General features: G+C 35.7%; 1 protein-coding gene across 1 annotated transcript in view; it reads right to left on the bottom strand.

Moving 5' to 3' along the window:
- The window catches only part of LOC117317428, a 141,569-nt gene extending 125,638 nt beyond the window's left edge, over positions 1–15,931 (bottom strand). The window contains 11 exon segments of the mRNA XM_033872237.1: positions 883–1,029; positions 1,722–1,937; positions 2,350–2,466; positions 2,807–2,928; positions 3,607–3,676; positions 4,158–4,283; positions 5,213–5,356; positions 5,652–5,874; positions 6,495–6,582; positions 13,405–13,504; positions 15,928–15,931. Of these exon segments, the coding sequence (XP_033728128.1) occupies positions 883–1,029; positions 1,722–1,937; positions 2,350–2,466; positions 2,807–2,928; positions 3,607–3,676; positions 4,158–4,283; positions 5,213–5,356; positions 5,652–5,874; positions 6,495–6,582; positions 13,405–13,504; positions 15,928–15,931 (1,357 nt within the window).
- Between the last annotated feature and the right edge of the window lie 4,226 nt (positions 15,932–20,157).

Genomic DNA, 20,157 nt, shown 5'->3' with positions numbered 1-20,157 from the left:
GCATATACATTTGTACTTCATCGTTTACTACTTGTCACTCCGAGTCTCTGGGTCCGATATCGGTCATACACGCGTGGGTTGGCACTACGATGTACAATGTGATCGCTTCAATTAACATTCATTATCGTCTTGAGATGTGTTTTGTTCCTGCTATGAGTATATTAGTTGTTTGATCATAGATGATGAACTGCTTAAGCAATAGACTGTCTTAAATGACCGTGAGATGTGCATTGTCGCTTGGGTTTGTTTTCGAAAATGGCGCACACACACAAAGAGTTGTCGTTCCTTACACATATGCCCCCACAATGCAACGCGCCTAGTAAACAATCATGGCGATCGCAACCTGCCTCAGCGAGTGTTCAAGTGCACAGAACACAGGTTTGGATCGATGTTATAATAAATAAACAAATCTCATCAAAAGATGAGACATATCAATATTTTATTCAGTAATTCTTCTTCATAATGCTACTGATATGGTCTGGATAATAACTAAATGTCGATATTGATGCATCGAACATAACCTGTTTTGACGAAGTGGGAACCAATGATTAGATAACGTTGTACATCGTGTCGAATCAATATGTAAGTTAAAAACACTTTTCATAAAACTTTTATTACGGGAAAATCACAAAAAATACCCTAAAATCAATTTAAATTTTTCGATTTTTTGGAATTTTTATATGCATATAAGCGGGAGTCGGTGTTTAGTCGATGCAAATACACGGGATTAAAATACAAAGATAAAGAAGAAAAAAATCGGGACCTGAGAATTTTATGCAAATAAGCGGGATATTCAAATAACCGATATGCAAATAAGTGGGCTCCTCTGTATAACCAATTATCAATGATCTAAATGGTATTTCTGTGGTCAGTGTAGGTTACCTGCAGGACAAGATGTCGGACTGACAGTGGTGGACTGACAGTAGGATCCTCCAGGACACTGGACACAGGAAGTTGTGGAGCTTGCTAGGTTATACGTCCCACTAGTACAAGCCACAGGGGAAACACCTTGATTGGTACACTCAAATCCTACAAATATTATATAAAAATATGTAAAAGTCTGCATAGAAACTGTGCTATGAAAATCATTGTCTTCGTGTTTAAATCTATTACAAATATATGGACATTTAAATGTTTTCGTCTTATCCGTGGATAAGATCTTTTACATGGGGAAAAAAGTTATTGTACTGGAAGGACAGACACTACAAGTCTCGAGGCCCTCTTGGTTTTGGGGAATGGGAAGGGAGGGGGTTTATTAGGGTGAATATCTTACCTGTAGTTGTTGGGGGTTTATTAGGGTGAATATCTTACCTGTAGTTGTGGGGGGTTTATTAGGGTGAATATCTTACCTGTAGTTGTGGGGGGTTTATTAGGGTGAATATCTTACCTGTAGTTGTGGGGGGTTTATTAGGGTGAATATCTTACCTGTAGTTGTGGGGGCAAATATTGTAGCTGTAGGGCAGTTAAAACAAGTCTTCTCCCCCATGTAGCTACTGGGGATGGGGAGGGGGAAGGGCACTTATCAGGATAAATATTGTAGCTATAGAGCAGTTAAAACAAGTCTCCTCACCATGTAGGGGCTGGGAGAAGGGGGGCAGTGATTAGGACAAATATAATATCTTTAATAGATTTACACTCCTGTAGGATTTGGGTTATGGGGAGGGGACACTGGAGCAGAGAAATGGAGGGAGGCAGGACATTGTTTAGGACAAATACAGTACCTGCAGTACAAGTGGTACAAGTCTCCTCTCCCAACAGAGAGTAGGACCCGGCTGAACAGGCGGTCGCAGCAGTGGTTGTACAAGAACTTCCTGCGGGACATTGGGAACAAGCGGATGCACCTGCTGCCGAATAAAATCCAGTAACAGCACAACTGGTTTCGACGTCTGCTCCCTGAGGGCAATAGTTACCGGCACTACATGGCAGACAACTCATTGCTGGAAAAACAAAAGTCAAAGGTCATTGTAAACGTTACTACGTAGTAGTGATCAATCTTCAGCTTAGGACATTTTAAAACTTTTAGGAAGTTTCTTTTTAAATATTATGTTTTTGGGACCCCTTGTCATCCTGATGACCTCTTTAATTAACAAAGAGTAATAGTTCTTAACCTATCAGATTGTCTCTTTCTAAAATATCAGGAATATTTAAACCAAAATGGTGCGAAAAAGTCTTGACATTCAGATGCTACCATTTCCACAATCACTACTGAAGCGTCTTTCTAAAAAGCTTTTTTTCTAAATTTCCTCCATAGCAATTTAAATTTGCAATTGTGATGTGAAAGAAATTTATTGAAAATTCAACCCACCCCTTTTGAGCATATCATAAGTCTAATTGTATACTATTACTTACTTCCTGATGGGCTGTATTCTCCAGGATTACAGAGTACGGGTGTACTTGTAGCATCTGCGCAAGAGTGACCGCCGGGACAGTCTGTACAAGCGGTCTGACCAGCTGTTGAATACTGACCTGCAATTCAGAGGGTAAATGTATGTTAGCTTGATTTAGCCAGAAAATTCTGACAAAACTTCTTAGATTTACAAAAGGTTATGAACTCTTTTTTACTTATCAGAATATCTAAGCATATTCTAGGTTTAACGAAATATATATTATATCATGGGTACTAATACACTGATAACAAAGTTACATTATATCTGTGTCCACCTAAGTAGAAAAATAAAGAAGAAAATCCAAGATCCTGCCCGGCCCCCCATGATTATCATACAGTTGTATACAGCAGGGCCTTCTAAATTAATGAGCTCTTTAGTGTCCCAACAATTAAATACCTCTCATACAGTGAGATACAAACCTGAACTACAAGCAACTGGTGCAGCGTTGTTGACTGAACATTTCGACCCTGCTGGGCATGAAGTACAGGTGGCCTCGCCCAACAAGGAATAGGTACCAGCCGTACATGCCGTCATAGTCGCTCTAAACCAGAAAACAAATACAACAATTAATATCACACAGCAAGGGATAGGTACTGGCCATACACACAATCATATCCCATCTAAACCCGAAAATGTAGACAATTAGTATCGCTCAACAAGGGATAGGTACCGGCCATACACAACATCATATCCCGTCTAAACCCGAAAATGTAGACAATTAGTATCACTCAACAAGGGATAGGTACCGGCCATACACACCATCATATCCCGTCTAAACCCGAAAGTATAGACAATTAGTATCGCTCAACAAGGGATAGGTACCGGCCATACACACCATCATATCCCGTCTAAACCCGAAAATGTAGACAATTAGTATCGCTCAACAAGGGATAGGTACCGGCCATACACAACATCATATCCCGTCTAAACCCGAAAATGTAGACAATTAGTATCACTCAACAAGGGATAGGTACCGGCCATACACACCATCATATCCCGTCTAAACCCGAAAGTATAGACAATTAGTATCGCTCAACAAGGGATAGGTACCGGCCATACACACCATCATATCCCGTCTAAACCCAAAATGTAGACAATTAGTATCGCTCAACAAGGGATAGGTACCGGCCATACACACCATCATATTCCGTCTAAACCCGAAAGTGTAGACAATTAGTATCGCTCAACAAGGGATAGGTACACACGGATGTATACTTACGCAGGGTTGATACATCGATATCCAGCGGGACAGGCTTCACAGAGAGCTTGATTACTGTCAGCTCTCTCATCTGTAATAGGCAGGATACATTTAATCCAAATGAAGATATCAATTAAACAGATCACTTTTCAACCGATATCAGGAAAAATAAAATTTAATATCATTTCCAATGTCAGGAATCTAAAGAATTTTCAATAACATGTATTTTCAAAGTAGGGAAAATCAGAAATTTTATATTGTTTCCAATGTCTTTAAAATAAGCAATCTTATAATAATTCTGATGTCAGCAAAATCAGAATTTCCGATGTTAAGAAAATCAAATGTCGAATATCATTCCTGGAGTCTGTAATGTAATAATTTTTCCATATTACCTTTTTTTCTATAATTTCTAATGACAGAAGATCAGAATGGTTTACAATAGGTACTGGAAAGCAAACGAAAATCTATCCTAAGGTTGAAAATTTAAAAGTTAAATGTTTTAAATTGAAATCCTTAGATATCTAAGACTTTAACTCAAATACTGTGAACAGTCTATGTCCCGGGAGACTTACTTGCAGCACACAGTGTACAGGATGACGAACCAGCTGGTGCCACATAGCCAGCTGAACAAGGGGACGGCGATGAGGTGGCTTTCACACACGAGTGTCCTTCAGTGCATTGCAAACAGGAGGAGGATCCTGTATTGAAGTGAAAGAGACAATTTATTTTATGACTGATATATATGGCACTCAAAAAAAAAAGAAAATCTAGAAATATTTGGAATTTTTGTAATTTAATAAATTGCAAGTCAAGTGTGCTATTAAATTGTTGCCCAATTTCAAACAATTTAAATAGAACAAAGGAATGGATCGATTTTACATAATGGATGGATGAGACATGGGCATGGTGCCAGATCAATATAGTAGTACATTTAACAAATTCTGGAACTGATATTACCTTTAATGTTACAGGCGCCATTGATTTGTTAATTTCTTTTCAAGAGGTGGAAAACAAGATCTCTAGTTTACTGGGCGTGATGTTCCAACAAACAAACAAAACAAAATTCTCCCTCATCAAGTCAATAGGAAGCAGGTTGTTCTGTACCTGGGGATAATTTCCCTCCAGGAAATAACTTGTTAGTGAAGGCATTGCATTGGAACTAGTGTTAATTTAACTGTTTTATTGCCACTTTAACTGCAAGGAATATTTTCTCCTTGTAGTAGCTGGTGGTTACCTCAATGAACAACATACAGGAGGCCTGTCCCATGCGAGCCAGAGATATCAGGATGAAGGGTCTTATCTAAAGACACAACCACAACAGCACAGACCGGTTTGTTTTTCATCTTCTTAAGAAGAGAAACAAACTGCCACAGGTTCAGCCTCTATTGATCAATGACTGTATCACTGAATATTTCAGCCACAGACAAGTTTGACCTACTTTCTTACTGAAAGACTTTTATTAATGGTTTAAATTTTGAAGGTTTTATCATGAGTTTGAAACAAAAAACAAATATATTTTTATATAAGTTTTGCTACCAACAAATGAATTTCTCAATAACTTTTAAAGTCCTTTTCAATTATATACATGTATAGAAGTCCAGTGTTAAATATACATTGAGAAACATACCTGCTGAGGAAGTGTAAGTCCCTGCGTCACACTCTGAACAATTTCCGGAGCCCAGAGTACTGTACAGCCCTGCCACACACTGGACGGGAGAACCATGGTTTGGACATTCACTTCCAGCTGGACACTGGGAGCAGGTGGTCTGGCCTGGACAACCGAAATCAAAGTATCCTTCACAACAAGACCTTAAACATCACTTCACAACAAGACCTTAAACATCACTTCAAAACAAGACCTTAAACATCACTTCACAACAGACCTTAAACATCTTTCATATATCTTTTCATCTGGTAATTTTTCATCATCTACTGTTTCCAATTATCAATATTTTGATGTCAGTATACATCTACTGACTTTAGAGGAAAAAGGACTTGTTTTTACTACAGTCCACATCAGTATGGAAAAAGACTATCTAAAATGTTATAGGCTCCGTTGGACTGACCTGTGGAGGAGGTGTAGTATCCGTCGGCGCACACAACGTGTGCGGTGGAGGCGGACGGACAAGAGCTTCCAATTGGACATGTTGTACAAGTGGCTTGACCACCTGTAGAATACGACCCTGCGGCACAATCGGACGCGACAGACGCTGTACAGGACTTTCCAGCTGGACAATCGTCGCAGGATGTTTGACCCGTTTGATCCTGGTACTTTCCCGACGGACACGCCTACAAAACAAACATAGATTGTGATATCAATATATAACACATCTATGTATTTTGTATGAAAAGATTCAGTGATGTTCAAACGATATTTTTGTTGGTTCATACAGTGGAGATAATTTCTTCAATACGTCATATTAGGACCATGTGAAAAACAACAATTTACTTTTAACACATTTTCACTATTTCCAATGTCCCTGAATCTGAGTTGTGAGTTTCATGTATATTTTATGTCATAAAAGGACCACTCAAGAACTATTATTAAGTTTTAACTCATTTTCACAACTTCCATTTTTGTGTTTATTCAGAAAAATATTGAGTTCCATATGTTTTCAGTATGTCATACAAGGACCACTTGATAACTATTATCAGTCTTTAATTCATTGTTACTATTTCTAATATCTCTTTTGTGACTTAATGAAAACAAAATTGTGCACAAATTAATGTTCCATAAAGTTTCAATGACATACAAACAAGGCCCAACTGAAAAGTAAATAAGCTGTCATTTTTTTTCCCCCTCTATTTTCCAATATCTGTGTTTATGGGAACAAAACAGATCAAAAATGAAATTTTCACCAGTTTCTTTGGAAGAATATCTGTAATTTATAATAACTTTATTAACTCACAATACAGTCGCTGGAGGCTGTGTTTCCTGTAGCACCACTGTAGGTTCCTGCTGGACAGTCCGTGGCTACAGCTCCTGCCCCTGTACAGCTGAATATAGATAAGAAAGAAACAAAGGTAAGTTAATGATTGTTTACTAGCTAAACAGTTCCTTCTGGAAAAAAAATTCCATTAACTAATTTTTCAAGAATAAATCATTAATTCAACACAGGGCTTTATTTCTTTCACTGAAATGGGATGGGATCCTTTTTGCCTCATATTGGCAAGAAAAGTACTGAATTGGGAAGGAAATTTTCAGGAGGAAACTGGAAATTTTGGAATTTGGCTTGATAGGAAATAATTATAATTGGGAATGGGGCCATTAATGGCCCAAAAAAGCCCTAAATAAAGCCACCAGAAAAAAAAACTCAGAAAAAACCCTGCAGCAATAACCACATTTTTTTTGGTAGCAAAGCTTAGTCTATATATTTATATCAAGTATGTTCAGGAGAAATGCTAAGACATTATGTTCCTCTGTATGTTTTTAATTTCAAATTATCTTCCTTGTTCAAAGTGATATGATGTAGCCTTCCATGCAACCTGCCATTCCAGTTCATAGAAGATAGAATGTCCTATCTGAGGACGAGAAAAGATCAAATGTTGAGGATTTTAATAATATTTTCAAGATTTTCTGTTAGTTTTAGCAAATGAATTCATAGAAAAATATTTAACATGCCTAGAAATAAGCGCTTTCTAAATTATGAGATCATGATGACAACTAATTATAACAGTAATGGTTTTAAATGGTCTCTGCTTTGTACAGCTGGATCTTAGCTGACTAGATGTCATGATCACAGTCTTATGACACCATGCAGTTACCTCCCTTTCCTCCTGACATTTAATCATCAAATTACCTCCCTTGATGAGATACTCGCTTGCAGAAGGCAAAATGTTAAGATATTGATTATCTCTGCTGTCAGGTGACACAGTTATATGACAATAATTAACCAGAAAATGGTGGATGAATAATTGATGGTACACATTCCAGCAGTTTTAGTTTACCATACAGATACTGTTAATATACACACAATTCTGTGTATTGATCTTTCCGTCACATAAAACAGATTTTAATCATCAAAAACAATTATTGAATATCTAGGTTGATCAGCATTCACATGATCCCAAAATAAAAATGTAGATCAAGCTTGTATGGATTACCAGGCACATAGATAAGGACACCAAGAATGTGATTGTGATTTGATTTTAATTTAAAATAATTTTTTTTTTAATTATATAAAGTTCTTTATTCTAACTTTGTGAATTAATATCCTTTAAATTTTAATCTTTAAACTATATTTTGAAGCCAATTCTCTGTAAAACCAAACATGTTTAACCAATATCATGACGTATGGGGTATTGCACCATATACTCAACATAAAAGGTCCACCACTTTGGTATTTGAATTTCTATTCAGTATATTTAAACATCTAATTATAAATGTAAGTCATATTGTGCTTCAATTGCCAGTCCCTACCTATACTTACAATAAGTCCAACAAAAATGTTTAAATGTCTGGGGGTCACAATAAATACCAAATCAAAACACTGAAAGCCACCGATTATACAAACAGTATTATAATAAGGGGCGCTTGTCCGATGTCCTTTACCTCATCTTTGATATGTACATTTTTACTTTATTACATATTGGTATACATGTATATGACTTCCTGTTCAATACATGTGCAAGCATAGCTATAATATTTAATTTAACATGACATTATTGAAGGCATTTTATGTTAATTTTCCATCAGAACAGTTCAGATCCTTTGTTTAAATTGATCCAAGATATTATCAAATATCTACTGAATACGTTTGATACAAAACATATACATTTATCTGCCCCAAACAGAATCCTTAAAGATTTCGACAACCTGAAAATCTTATATATAAATGTACACTTTTATCTGCCCAAAACAGAATCCATAAGAATTTTGACTATGCAATTTTTTTTCTTCAATATAATATATCTTCCTGAACAGAATCCAGGATAAAGGGGAAAACAAATAAAGTGTATTTTTTAAAATTTGGACTCAAGAATACCACACTCTTTTCCAGTGCTTTTGATTCATCAGATTAAATAAGTACTAGAAGGATTTTCTTAAGACTTACAGGGACTAACTAATTTTTAATATTTTTTATTTGCCAATTCAAATCATTGAATGTTTGGTCCCGACATCACACGAAGACTATTTTACTTGCTGTGGAATACAATATGTCCTCTTCAGGATAATTTACAAACAACATGTGAATATTTAAAAGTACAAATTTTAAACCTATTCATTTCCTCAGAAATATTTATACAACTAACAACCTCTACCTTTAAAAGCTTTGAACACGAATAACGGTTCAACAATAACCTGTACTGGTCGCTGCCTATGTTAGTAGACTTACATCCGACATTAGATTAAAGACTCTGGTGTGAAAATTCCACCTTTAATCAAGGAAGTAAATGTGTACAGGTAGAACTACACATTCTGTATTCTGGAATGTTCTGGTACAAAAGTATAATATAACTTTACAGTATCTCACAATTGCTTATATTGTTAGACCTTTCCTTTATTATAAAATGGAATGTATTTAATAACTAATAACTTAAGACTTGAAACTTATTATTCCTGTTTAGCATGTTTATCAATTTTATTTCCTTCAATCTCTATAAAAAATTTACCTTAAAATCAATATGTAAGTCACCTTATCAATTCCACAGAGATTGTTTCAGGATAGGGGTCACATGATAAATTCTTATGAATCTCCAATATACTAATATGCAAAGATTAATTTAAGACATTCAATATAGGTATAGATTATCTATTGTAATTTCTCAACAGTTAATAACAGTTTATACCCAGTGACGATTGTGGTTTGGACTTAAATTTTCAAATAAGTTGGGGATAGGGGTGTTCTTATCTTGGTCAATTAGGAAATGAAAGCAGAAGACTCCTAAAGGCGACTGGTTCAGAACGAGTTTTAAGATGTTTTTAATTAATTAACGAAGTAACAAACCAACTATATTTTCAGAAGACAAATTCTCACGTTAATTGACCACCGATTTCTATGTGGAAACATTTCTGCATACATTAGTACTTGGTAATACTTATTATTTATTTAAAAATTTAATTTCCTTTCAAATCTTTTGTGTATTTTTACCTTCAATTAGTAAACCAAACACCAGTTTCCATACAATTTGTCAACAGATATATTGAACATGTGAAAGGCTATAAACATCTATATAAGTATTTTTGTCAATAGAACTTAGCCAGGAACTGAAGAAATTGTTATAGATAATTTGTTTGCACGCCTAACCAAGCAAGACCTACATTTAGTAAAATCCTTGAGATTTCAATAGTCGATCGCCCCACAGCGAATTTTGAGCGGTTATAAAATTGGTTCTCTAAATCAAACCTTTGAGGACACACTGTAGAAATAAATTTAGATTTTTGGTAAAATGCCAACTGCGTCATATACCTGTAATATAAGTTTACGACCTACCTACATTTAAATCAGATTTACTTACAATTTAAACAATATTTACAGTAAAGGTGGACCGAAAAATTCCAGGTAAGGTGTCAGAATTATATAAAACGGAACAGACTTAATTAATATACTACATACTTGGTCCCAACTTTGTCAATTATTCATGAAACATTATACAAACTATGGGTTTTTTTTACCAATGGCTCCAGCTGAATGTAAATCCCTTATATAAGGAACAGATTTCAACATTGGAAACATGTACATTTGTATATAGAGCCACATATCTACTAGATGTCACCTGTCTCTAGATGTTATTACCTGTCAGGGCTTTTTCTCACTGGTTTGGGATGGGGCCTTTTTTGCCTCATTTCGGGACAAAAATTGGTGAATTGCAATTGGGAAAGATTTTATCAGGAGTTAACTACAAATTTTGGGAATTTGGCTTTAAAATGAAATAGTTTTAATTGGGAATGGGCGCTATTAACGGCCCCAAAAAGCCCTCAGAAAAAGCCCTGCCTGTCTATAGACGTCACCTGTCTATAATTGTCACCTGTCTACAGCTGTCACCTGTCTAGAGACGTCACCTATCTATTGATGTCACCTGTCTACAGCTGTCACCTGTCTATAGATGTCACCTGTCTATAGATGTCACCTGTCTAGATGTCACCTGTCTACAGCTGTCACCTGTCTAGATGTCACCTGTCTAGAGACGTCACCTGTCTATAATTGTCACCTGTCTACAGCTGTCACCTGTCTAGAGACGTCACCTGTCTATTGATGTCACCTGTCTATAGATATCACCTGTCTATAGATGTCACCTGTCTATAGATGTCACCTGTCTAGATGTCACCTGTCTAGAGACGTCTCTTGTCTATAGATGTCACCTGTCTATAGATGTCACCTGTCTAGAGACGTCACCTGTCTATAGACGTCACCTGTCTATAGATGTCACCTGTCTATAGACATCACCTGCCTATAGATGTCACCTGTCTATAGATGTCACCTCTCTACAGATGTCACCTGTCTATAGATGTCACCTGTCTATAGACGTCACCTGTCTATAGACGTCACCTCTCTACAGATGTCACCTGTCTATAGAAGTCACCTGTCTATAAATGTCACCTGTCTATAGACGTCACCTGTCTATAGATGTCACCTGTCTATAGACATCACCTGTCTATAGATGTCACCTGCCTATAGATGTCACCTGTCTATAGATGTCACCTCTCTACAGATGTCACCTGTCTATAGATGTCACCTGTCTATAGACGTCACCTGTCTATAGACGTCACCTCTCTACAGATGTCACCTGTCTATAGAAGTCACCTGTCTATAAATGTCACCTGTCTATAGACGTCACCTGTCTATAGATGTCACCTGTCTATAGACATCACCTGTCTATAGATATCACCTGTCTATAGACGTCACCTGTCTATAGATATCACCTGTCTATAGACGTGACCTGTCTATAGATGTCACCTGTCTATAGATATCACCTGTCTATAGATGTCACCCGCGTATAGATGTCACCTGTCTATAGATGTCACCTGTCTATAGATGTCACCTCTCTACAGATGTCACCTGTCTATAGATGTCACCTGTCTATAGATGTCACCTGTCTATAGATGTCACCTCTCTACAGATGTCACCTGTGTATAGATGTCACCTGCATATAGATGTCACCTCTCTACAGATGTCACTTGTGTATAGATGTCACCTGCATATAGATGTCACCTGTCTATAGATATCACCTGTCTAGAGACGTCACCTGTCTATAGATGTCACCTGTCTATAGACATCACCTGCCTATAGATGTCACCCGCGTATAGATGTCACCTGTCTATAGATATCACCTGCCTATAGATGTCACCTTCCTATAGATGTCACCTGCGTATAGATGTCCAGATGTCTATAGATATCACCTGCCTATAAAGGATTTTAAAATAGTCCTTTGGTGATATTTGTCTATAGAAGTCTTTCACAGTGTCTGCAAGGAATACGTGTTTAAAAATGACTTCTAGATTGACTATAAGAAAATTACTTGTCTATAAAGTACCTTTAAATTGCCGATAAGAAATACCTGTCTATTAAAATTCCATATGTCTAAGAGAATACCTACATTTTGTTTTCATATATACATATATATAATGTTAATTTTCCAACAAATGATCCGAAAGTAAAGATTTGAATTTCCTGTCATAGATGTACCGTGTTGAAACATTTATGCAATTTATATTAATCATTGACACAATGTATCATATGCAATATGTGTTGTTGATCCCAAGTTTCAAGATTTGAATTTCCTGTCATACTGTGTTTAATATATATAATATACATTTTCTAATATCTATTTTGTTATCAGCCATATTTCTTCTTTCTGTAAACAGAGTGGCATGATTATGATTTAAATTGTTTTTCTTTTTCTATTTCAAATAAAGGTCACTTGTTTGAAATAACGCAAAAAATGATATCTCAATCTTCTAAAACCAAATAATTATGATTATATACAGTTAAAGTATGGTCCACAGATAAAGTTCCAGATCATGTATACAGAATACCTGTCTACAATGACATATGTCTGTCCATATATTACAACTGTGTGTACAAATATCATAGTAGATACCGTATTTGACCTAATAAGGGCGCCCCTACCTTTTTTCAAGGAAATAAATCTTTGACTGAGTGTCAAAATGGTGTTCAAAAGTAATAATTCATGTGAAATATTTTGCTACTTTATGTGTTCAATTTTCTTCAGCAAATTAAGTAACTGGAACACATGTTTTCGCCACATTTTGTGTATTCCTACAGGCTACAGATGACATGTCAGTGCAAAGAGCACCCAAAACTAAACACATATACAAATAATAACTTACCATCTTTATTTGAAGGTAAAGTAAAGACTTCATTCTTGTTGATAAATAACTTTTGTTCAGAACAAAAAGCTAGTAAAAGACACTGTAAATCAATTATTAGGTCAAAGAAAACGATGTCTGATATGATCTGGGAAATCACCTGTTTCTATAAATAGAACACAAAAGAGTTCCATTTGAACATAAATGGTTGAACACACGTTCTCTGGTCTAAAGATCAGCTGGCATGGTTTACAAGTTTACAGGAGTATTCAAGTGGTGTTAAAGCTTAATATATGATAATGATTAGATATCTTCATCTGGAATATTTTTATGACTGAATATTTTACCGTTTCCACAACCTTGGGTATTCTGCTATAAGGTATAGTCTGTTTCATAAAACTTCAGAATAACTTATCTTAATAAGGGCGCCCCCACTGTCAATTACCCGCGCCCTGCGCCCTTATTAGGTCAAATACGGTATCTTGTTTCTTCAAAATATATGTTTCACTGCTTTATTATCTATATTTTTAAGATATACATGTACTTACTATTTTCCTGCCGGACACACTGCACAGCCTGACGCTGTTGAATCGAAAAACTGCCCCGCGTTACAATTAGTAGCGCAGTCTGTTCCACAGTTACACTGGGCTGTAAAACAAGGGAGGTAATTTGTAACAAAGCTTCAGTATATCAATATTGTTAAAATTAGTTATCAAAATATATTACACTATTATTTATCTTTTTATTTGAATTTTCCCCCCTTTTTGGGCCACTGTTAACGATTATAAATCTGTCTCATGAAAGTAACAAAATAGTCAAGTTTACTGTCCCTTTGATTTTCAGATTGAAAAGAAAATTCAAGTCTAAGCACAAGAACCTTGGGAACATTCAACGAAATTTATATTGTTAACAATATTCCATAAAACCGTATTGTCTAAGGATTATCATTGTTACTGTAAAACAGATTACAATAAATTGATGTATATCTAGACTAACTGACAATCAAGCTAAGGCCTGAAATATAATGCATGCAGACTCACTAACACGCCAGAAAAAATAGGGTAGGTGTATGGGGATATCTTTTTATTTTTTTAATAAATTTTACTAAGGTTATATAGACAAGGAACCTTGAATAGTCCTTCCTTGAAAATGGCCAAAAAACTTCGGGGTACGTAAGCACAAAAATATAAGTCAGTAGGGTTAGCGGAAACACAGGTATTATTATATAAGGCCTGCATATACATGTATACATTTATATATGTACTCATGCAAACATTAATTATTTTTTCTCTAAACTTCCCAATCATGTGTCCTTACGTACTCTGAGCATTAGTCAGATACAGTTAGTTTTTATCCCTAAACATGAATTTGCATATCAGGGTTTACAAAACTGAAGCCAGGCCCAGTCAATTTTAATTCATGGACATTGGTATTAACTATTATCCAAATCTTACATAATAATATTATGACCTTGACCTTTGACTGTATACTAATAGACAACTGTACTTTGGGTACATAAAAAATGAAATATCACCAAAATTTACACAAAATCAGTTTGGTAGGTTGATAACAATTGTATTTATACTAACTTATATAAACTGTTTTTAGTTAGAGTGACCTTGACCTTTAACCCTAAAATGTGACAATTACTACTAAATTAGATGGAAAACATTTGTATAAATTAGAGATTTACACATGTAGGTTGAATTAGGTGAGGATATCAAAAGTTCTTCTTTTTATTCCAGCATATAAACATTCAGATTGTTCTTAACTTTCATTTAACTATTAATATTGCAGACAGTGTTATAAGATATTATGAACTCGTAGATTAGAATATATACATGTTTATAATAAAATCGATATGTTTGATCCCTACAGACGAAGTAATACAGAAAGAAAAAGAAAAGCTCGACAACTTGTCTTTAATTTAGCGCTTTCATTGCATCTCGGCAATTCTTCATATATTGACTTATCATTGAAGTTTGTTTAGATTATGATTGTTTAACGTCCTATAAACAGCTAAGGTCATTTAAGGACAGCCTCCTGTGAGTGCGACAATCGACATGCATGTGTGTGGCGTGTGCGTATGTGTGTTTTGGAAGGCTGTGGTGACTCCTCGTGAGTATGGCAACTTTGTCGATTCCTGTCATTAAAACACTTTATATACCCAGTATATGGTAATACAACTACCCCCCTCCCGACAGATATCATTTTAGAAAACCTTAACAGTGTGTCCTGTACTATACAATCTTCAGTATTTATGTATAGGGAGATATTAGAATTATAAATCATTCTGAATACACACTGATATATCCATATGATATTGATAATTAAAAGGCAATTTTACGACCAGGACGGAAATAAATTATCATTTAAAATCCATGAGTTGTCAATGTGCCCAAAGTGTTTACACAGCATGTAGATCTATACCTAACAATGATAGGACAAAGCGACAGGTATGTCGTCAGTATGACAACAGTACTATGAAATGAAAAGCAATATACATAGGAATGGATACATGAAAATAACTTTTTAATTTCATTTTGTGAAAATGGTTTGCCAGTGCCCATAAAGCTTTCAGTAGCTGCTATGGATAATTAACTCTTGCCATATATGGTATACACTAATTACTGTTAAATTATCACATTTACCAGGCTATCCTATGGACAAACCAGGGTAAAAAAAAAACAAAAGCAAGTTGTCATTTTCTTCAATGACTAATTCATGGCGATCTATTAAACCAAAGACATCAACTTTCACCGTTCAGTGTGTCGGTCAATTTGGTTTGTTTTTTGTTTAACGTCCTATTAACAGCCAGGGTCATTTGAGGACGTGCCAGGTTTTGGAGGTGGAGGAAAGCCGGAGTACCCGGAGAAAAACCACCGGCCTACAGTCAGTACCTGGCAACTGCCCCACATAGGTTTCGAACCAGAGGTGGAGGGCTAGTGATAAAGTGTCGGGACACCTTAACCACTCGGCAACCGCGGCCCCTTGTGTCGATCAAGCTAACATCACTGACTCATTTCATTAACTAATGTAGCTAACTAATTCCATTAATCCATGTTACTTACCCATGTCGCTAACAAATGACACTAACTAATGCCACTAAACTATGCCACTAAACTATGCCACTAACCCATGTTGCTAATCTATGTCACTAAACTATGCCACTAACCCATGTTGCTAATCCATGTTGCTAACCCATGTCACTAACCCATTTCGCTAACTAATGGTGCTAGCTTATGTTGCTAACTCAGGCCACTAACCCATGTCACTAACTCATGCCACTAACCCATGTCACTAACCCATGCCACTAACCCATGTCGTTCACTCGTTCCACTAACCCATGTCACTAACTCATGCCACTAACCCATGTCGCTAACTAATGACACTTACTAATGCCACTAACCCATGTTGCTAATCTATGTCACTAAACTATGCCACTAACCCATGTTGCTAATCCATGTTGCTAACCCATGTCACTAACCCATTTCGCTAACTAATGGTGCTAGCTTATGTTGCTAAATCATGCCACTAACCCATGTCACTAACTCATGCCACTAACCCATGTCACTAATTTATGTTGCTTACTCACACCACTAACTCATGCCACCATGGATGAAAGTTCAGAATCACAAAATATTGCTGTTTTTGCAAAAAATAACATTAATATATATGGGAGAACATATTTCTAAAATACTGAATTCATTCATCCATGTGCCACTAACCCATGTCACTAACTCATGCCACGAACTCATGCCACTAACCCATGTCACTAACTCATATGCCACTAACCCATGTCGTTAACTGATGCTTATGTACGTAGTGTATATATAGTGCATTTACCAGTACATATATCTACAGGAAAAATATCATTGAAAGTCAATCAGCAGATTTGCAAACAACTCACCCATCTTAAATCAGAAATGGGCAAAATATTAAAGCTAATTGGATCTTACAAAAGTAACTATTTCACGAGACTTTAGCTAAAGCTTGTAGTTTGAAGTTTTATTGATAATTTTTCATTCCAAAGAACATCTACATATATGTAGCTTAATTAGTAAAATCAAGTTCAATAAATTATATCAAGATTTTTAAATATTTTAAATTCTTGTTAATTTGAGAATATTGCCAGAAAAGCAAGAATTAAGATAATAAACTTAGCTTCAAAGACAAATTAAAAATTAATAGTTCTTTTCATTTGTTTGAATCTTCATTTATTTCTGACAAAATACCAGAAATACATCATGTTATTGTTTTTTGTCATTGGAGTGAAAAATAAAATGAAAATTTGTATTACAACTTTCTTCGTGTTTATAGTTATTCTAGAACTTTATGTAATGGATCAATTTAGATTATCTATTGTACTATATAATTTGCTTTAAGATTATTAGTTTATACTAGTATATATATTGTTAAATGGATAAATCAAATAAATCACTGCTAGAAACAAAGGGGTTAGATAAAACATAATGGATTGGTTTTAGTTTTGTCCAAAAATGTGAAGTCATCATGATCATCAGATTATGGGACTAATAAGGGACTAAAGCAAGTCTATCAAACCCGCCAACAGTTGAGGACGGGTAAATAGTTACGTCGACCAATTCACGTGTACCTTAAGTTCGTGCACCTGTATCTTACCTGTGACAAGGTTATGATGTGACCAGCACACCACCACTAACGCCAAACATAATTCCATAAAGTTGGCCATCGTGTCTCGTGTTTCGTTTGTGTGTGCAAGTCCTGCTCGCAGCACAACACGACGACCGGGTACAAAAATATAAACAACAATAAAAATCACACAATTTAACAAGAGACCAGCTCTGTTTTGGACACGATGAACTCTCTATACATCTAAATCCATCTTGACGTGCTTGTCACATATTGAAATTCTTAGTGTGTCCTCAAAATAACGAAAGTTCTGTGACTCGTCCAGTTCCTTGTAATGTCTTCTCGAGTCTCGGCAAGCTCACTGTCAATAAATCATGAATATTCATAAGTTTACCGTATTTTGTACATCCGGGTAGGGAAAGTGCGCATGACTGTTCCTTGTTACCTGGATACAGATAAACAAGGTTACAAAAGGTGAAATTTTACCTGCGCAGGTAAAGATTTTGCACAGGTATATATACAGGTAATGACTAGACCGGATAAGGTTTTCTAACTTAAACTACAGACAATAGGCAAACTTATACACGTAAAACCCATCGCGCACCTGGAGGCCTGTCAATATAAAGTTAATTCGTCAGCTCCCTTCGATTCGTGTACATACGTACAAAATTATGAAAACATTGTCTTTCAAGTTCACAATGTCGAAACTTATAAATGTCGGTCCGTCCTAAACGGTTCCTGTTATTGTTAGATTTTATTTCTTGCATGGGTTTCTGTTGGAAATATGTATATATAAACAACATAGAAATCTACATGTTTTTAACAGCTCCACAAGGTTGTACGTGGATATTGAAGATAAAGCATAGTTTTTTTTATGAAATAATTATAAGAATAAAAGTGGGAGTATGGAATTCAAAATCACAATTAAGAATCTATAATGGTTTTTGTTAATAAATTTGTAGACCATCGACTTTACTAGGCCTAGCCAATTTTGTTTGACAGATATGAAGCCGATTTTTGTCAGCCTATCGGGTTCAGGTAGACGAATTTAAAGTAAGTGTAATGACGTCCGATTGGGAAATATAACTCCATGTAGGGTAGGAAATCTGTGCTTTGTGGCGGGAAAACATTAATGTCAATCACGCTCCATTTTGATCTACCGGAGTTACTTCCCTTCCATCAATTAGTGATAAGCTTGACATTGACTGTCAGAATCGGACCGCGCCCACGTCTCTGGTGTAGCCCAGGAACCAGACGTTTGCTTCCAATTAAAAATTGGCAAAGCAACCTGGTAAAAACAGTGAAAAAATATGATCCGGAACATAAACCATGCGAAAGCTCGATTTTTGTTGTTGTTTCAATTACAGGGGCTTGACACGTTCTATGACTAGAATGATAATGATTAATTAGTGACTAAGGGGGTCGGGCCCTATTTTTTTACATTCACCGGGTTAAAGGGACGTGTCGAGCTCCTGTGATTTCACTTTTCTGTTTTTTTTTCCTTTCCTGTATAACCATGTTACATTATAATAAAAAGATAAATGTAGTTAACAATATTATTTCTATGAAATTTACAAGCAAATATGAGTATAATATATATTATTATATTCAAGCATATCAATACACACAGAACTAGAAAGAAAAAAATCTTGCAATTTTTTTTTATTTTTCTTGTTTTTGTTTTTTGTTTTTTTTGTTTGTACAGAAGCCCCTAAAAGCTTATGTTCAATAGAAAATACAATCGCAATGTTTCGGGGAAACCGTTCCAGCCGTGTTCGGAAATCAGTTCCCTAAAACTGCCGGATTTCCCTGGATTTTGCTATGGAAATCCACAGAGCTATGTGTATCATGTACGTCTACACTTGGAACTCGAGAAAATGACTTTTATTATTAAATAAACAATTCAATAAAGTTTGTTCATTTTTTACCACGTCATAAAATCTTACCAAACTGGCCATTGGCTAGTTAGCAGATAACTATTATGTACGGATTTTATCATCTGGATCTCCTTTTTTCACCATTGTTATTGGATTCAAAAACATTGGACGACTTGTTCTAGTAAATAGTGTAAAAATAAGATAGGCGTTATTGATTTCAATGCGATAATGCCAAAACTGTTCAGGACTCGCAAGACATGTTTGCTGGAAGTCATATATATTAGATAAGTCTAATTTTCCGTGGATCTGATATATCATACACAAAATGACCGAATATAAAAATTAACCGACACGGTCAGAAAAATATTCCATGAAGAGATTTTTATGATATGCCGTTTTACTATAATTTTATTGTTTATTTTTTATATTAGAAAATAAGTTTTGATAAAAAAGAACTCGAGATTTTTGTTTAAGATCAAGAAATATTGTTTGACATCAATATTTTTTTATATCAAGAATTCGAATTAATAGTAAAACGACGCCTTATAGATTTCAACCCACTGGCAATTTATACAAGACTGGGCCGAAGGGGCCCGGTGAAAAGGGTTATCGGAACAGGCAGAGGGAGGATGTATGAGATTCAGTTGGTATATGGGGTAAGGGTATGTGCAGGGTGTGGTTTGTTGTCTTTCATATGTAACACCAAGCTTGTAGCGTAATGTTGAGTCCATGCCAAGCCTGTCCTTTCAGTGTATCGCTTTGAAGATTCATCACTATGGTAACAGCCTCCTCAACTTCCGTGCATCATCATCA

The sequence above is a fragment of the Pecten maximus genome, chromosome 19, assembly GCF_902652985.1.
Source record: "Pecten maximus chromosome 19, xPecMax1.1, whole genome shotgun sequence".
Lineage (NCBI taxonomy): Eukaryota > Metazoa > Mollusca > Bivalvia > Pectinida > Pectinidae > Pecten > Pecten maximus.
Note: the sequence above shows the minus strand (reverse complement) of the source record. Positions and strands in the feature narration are given on the sequence as shown.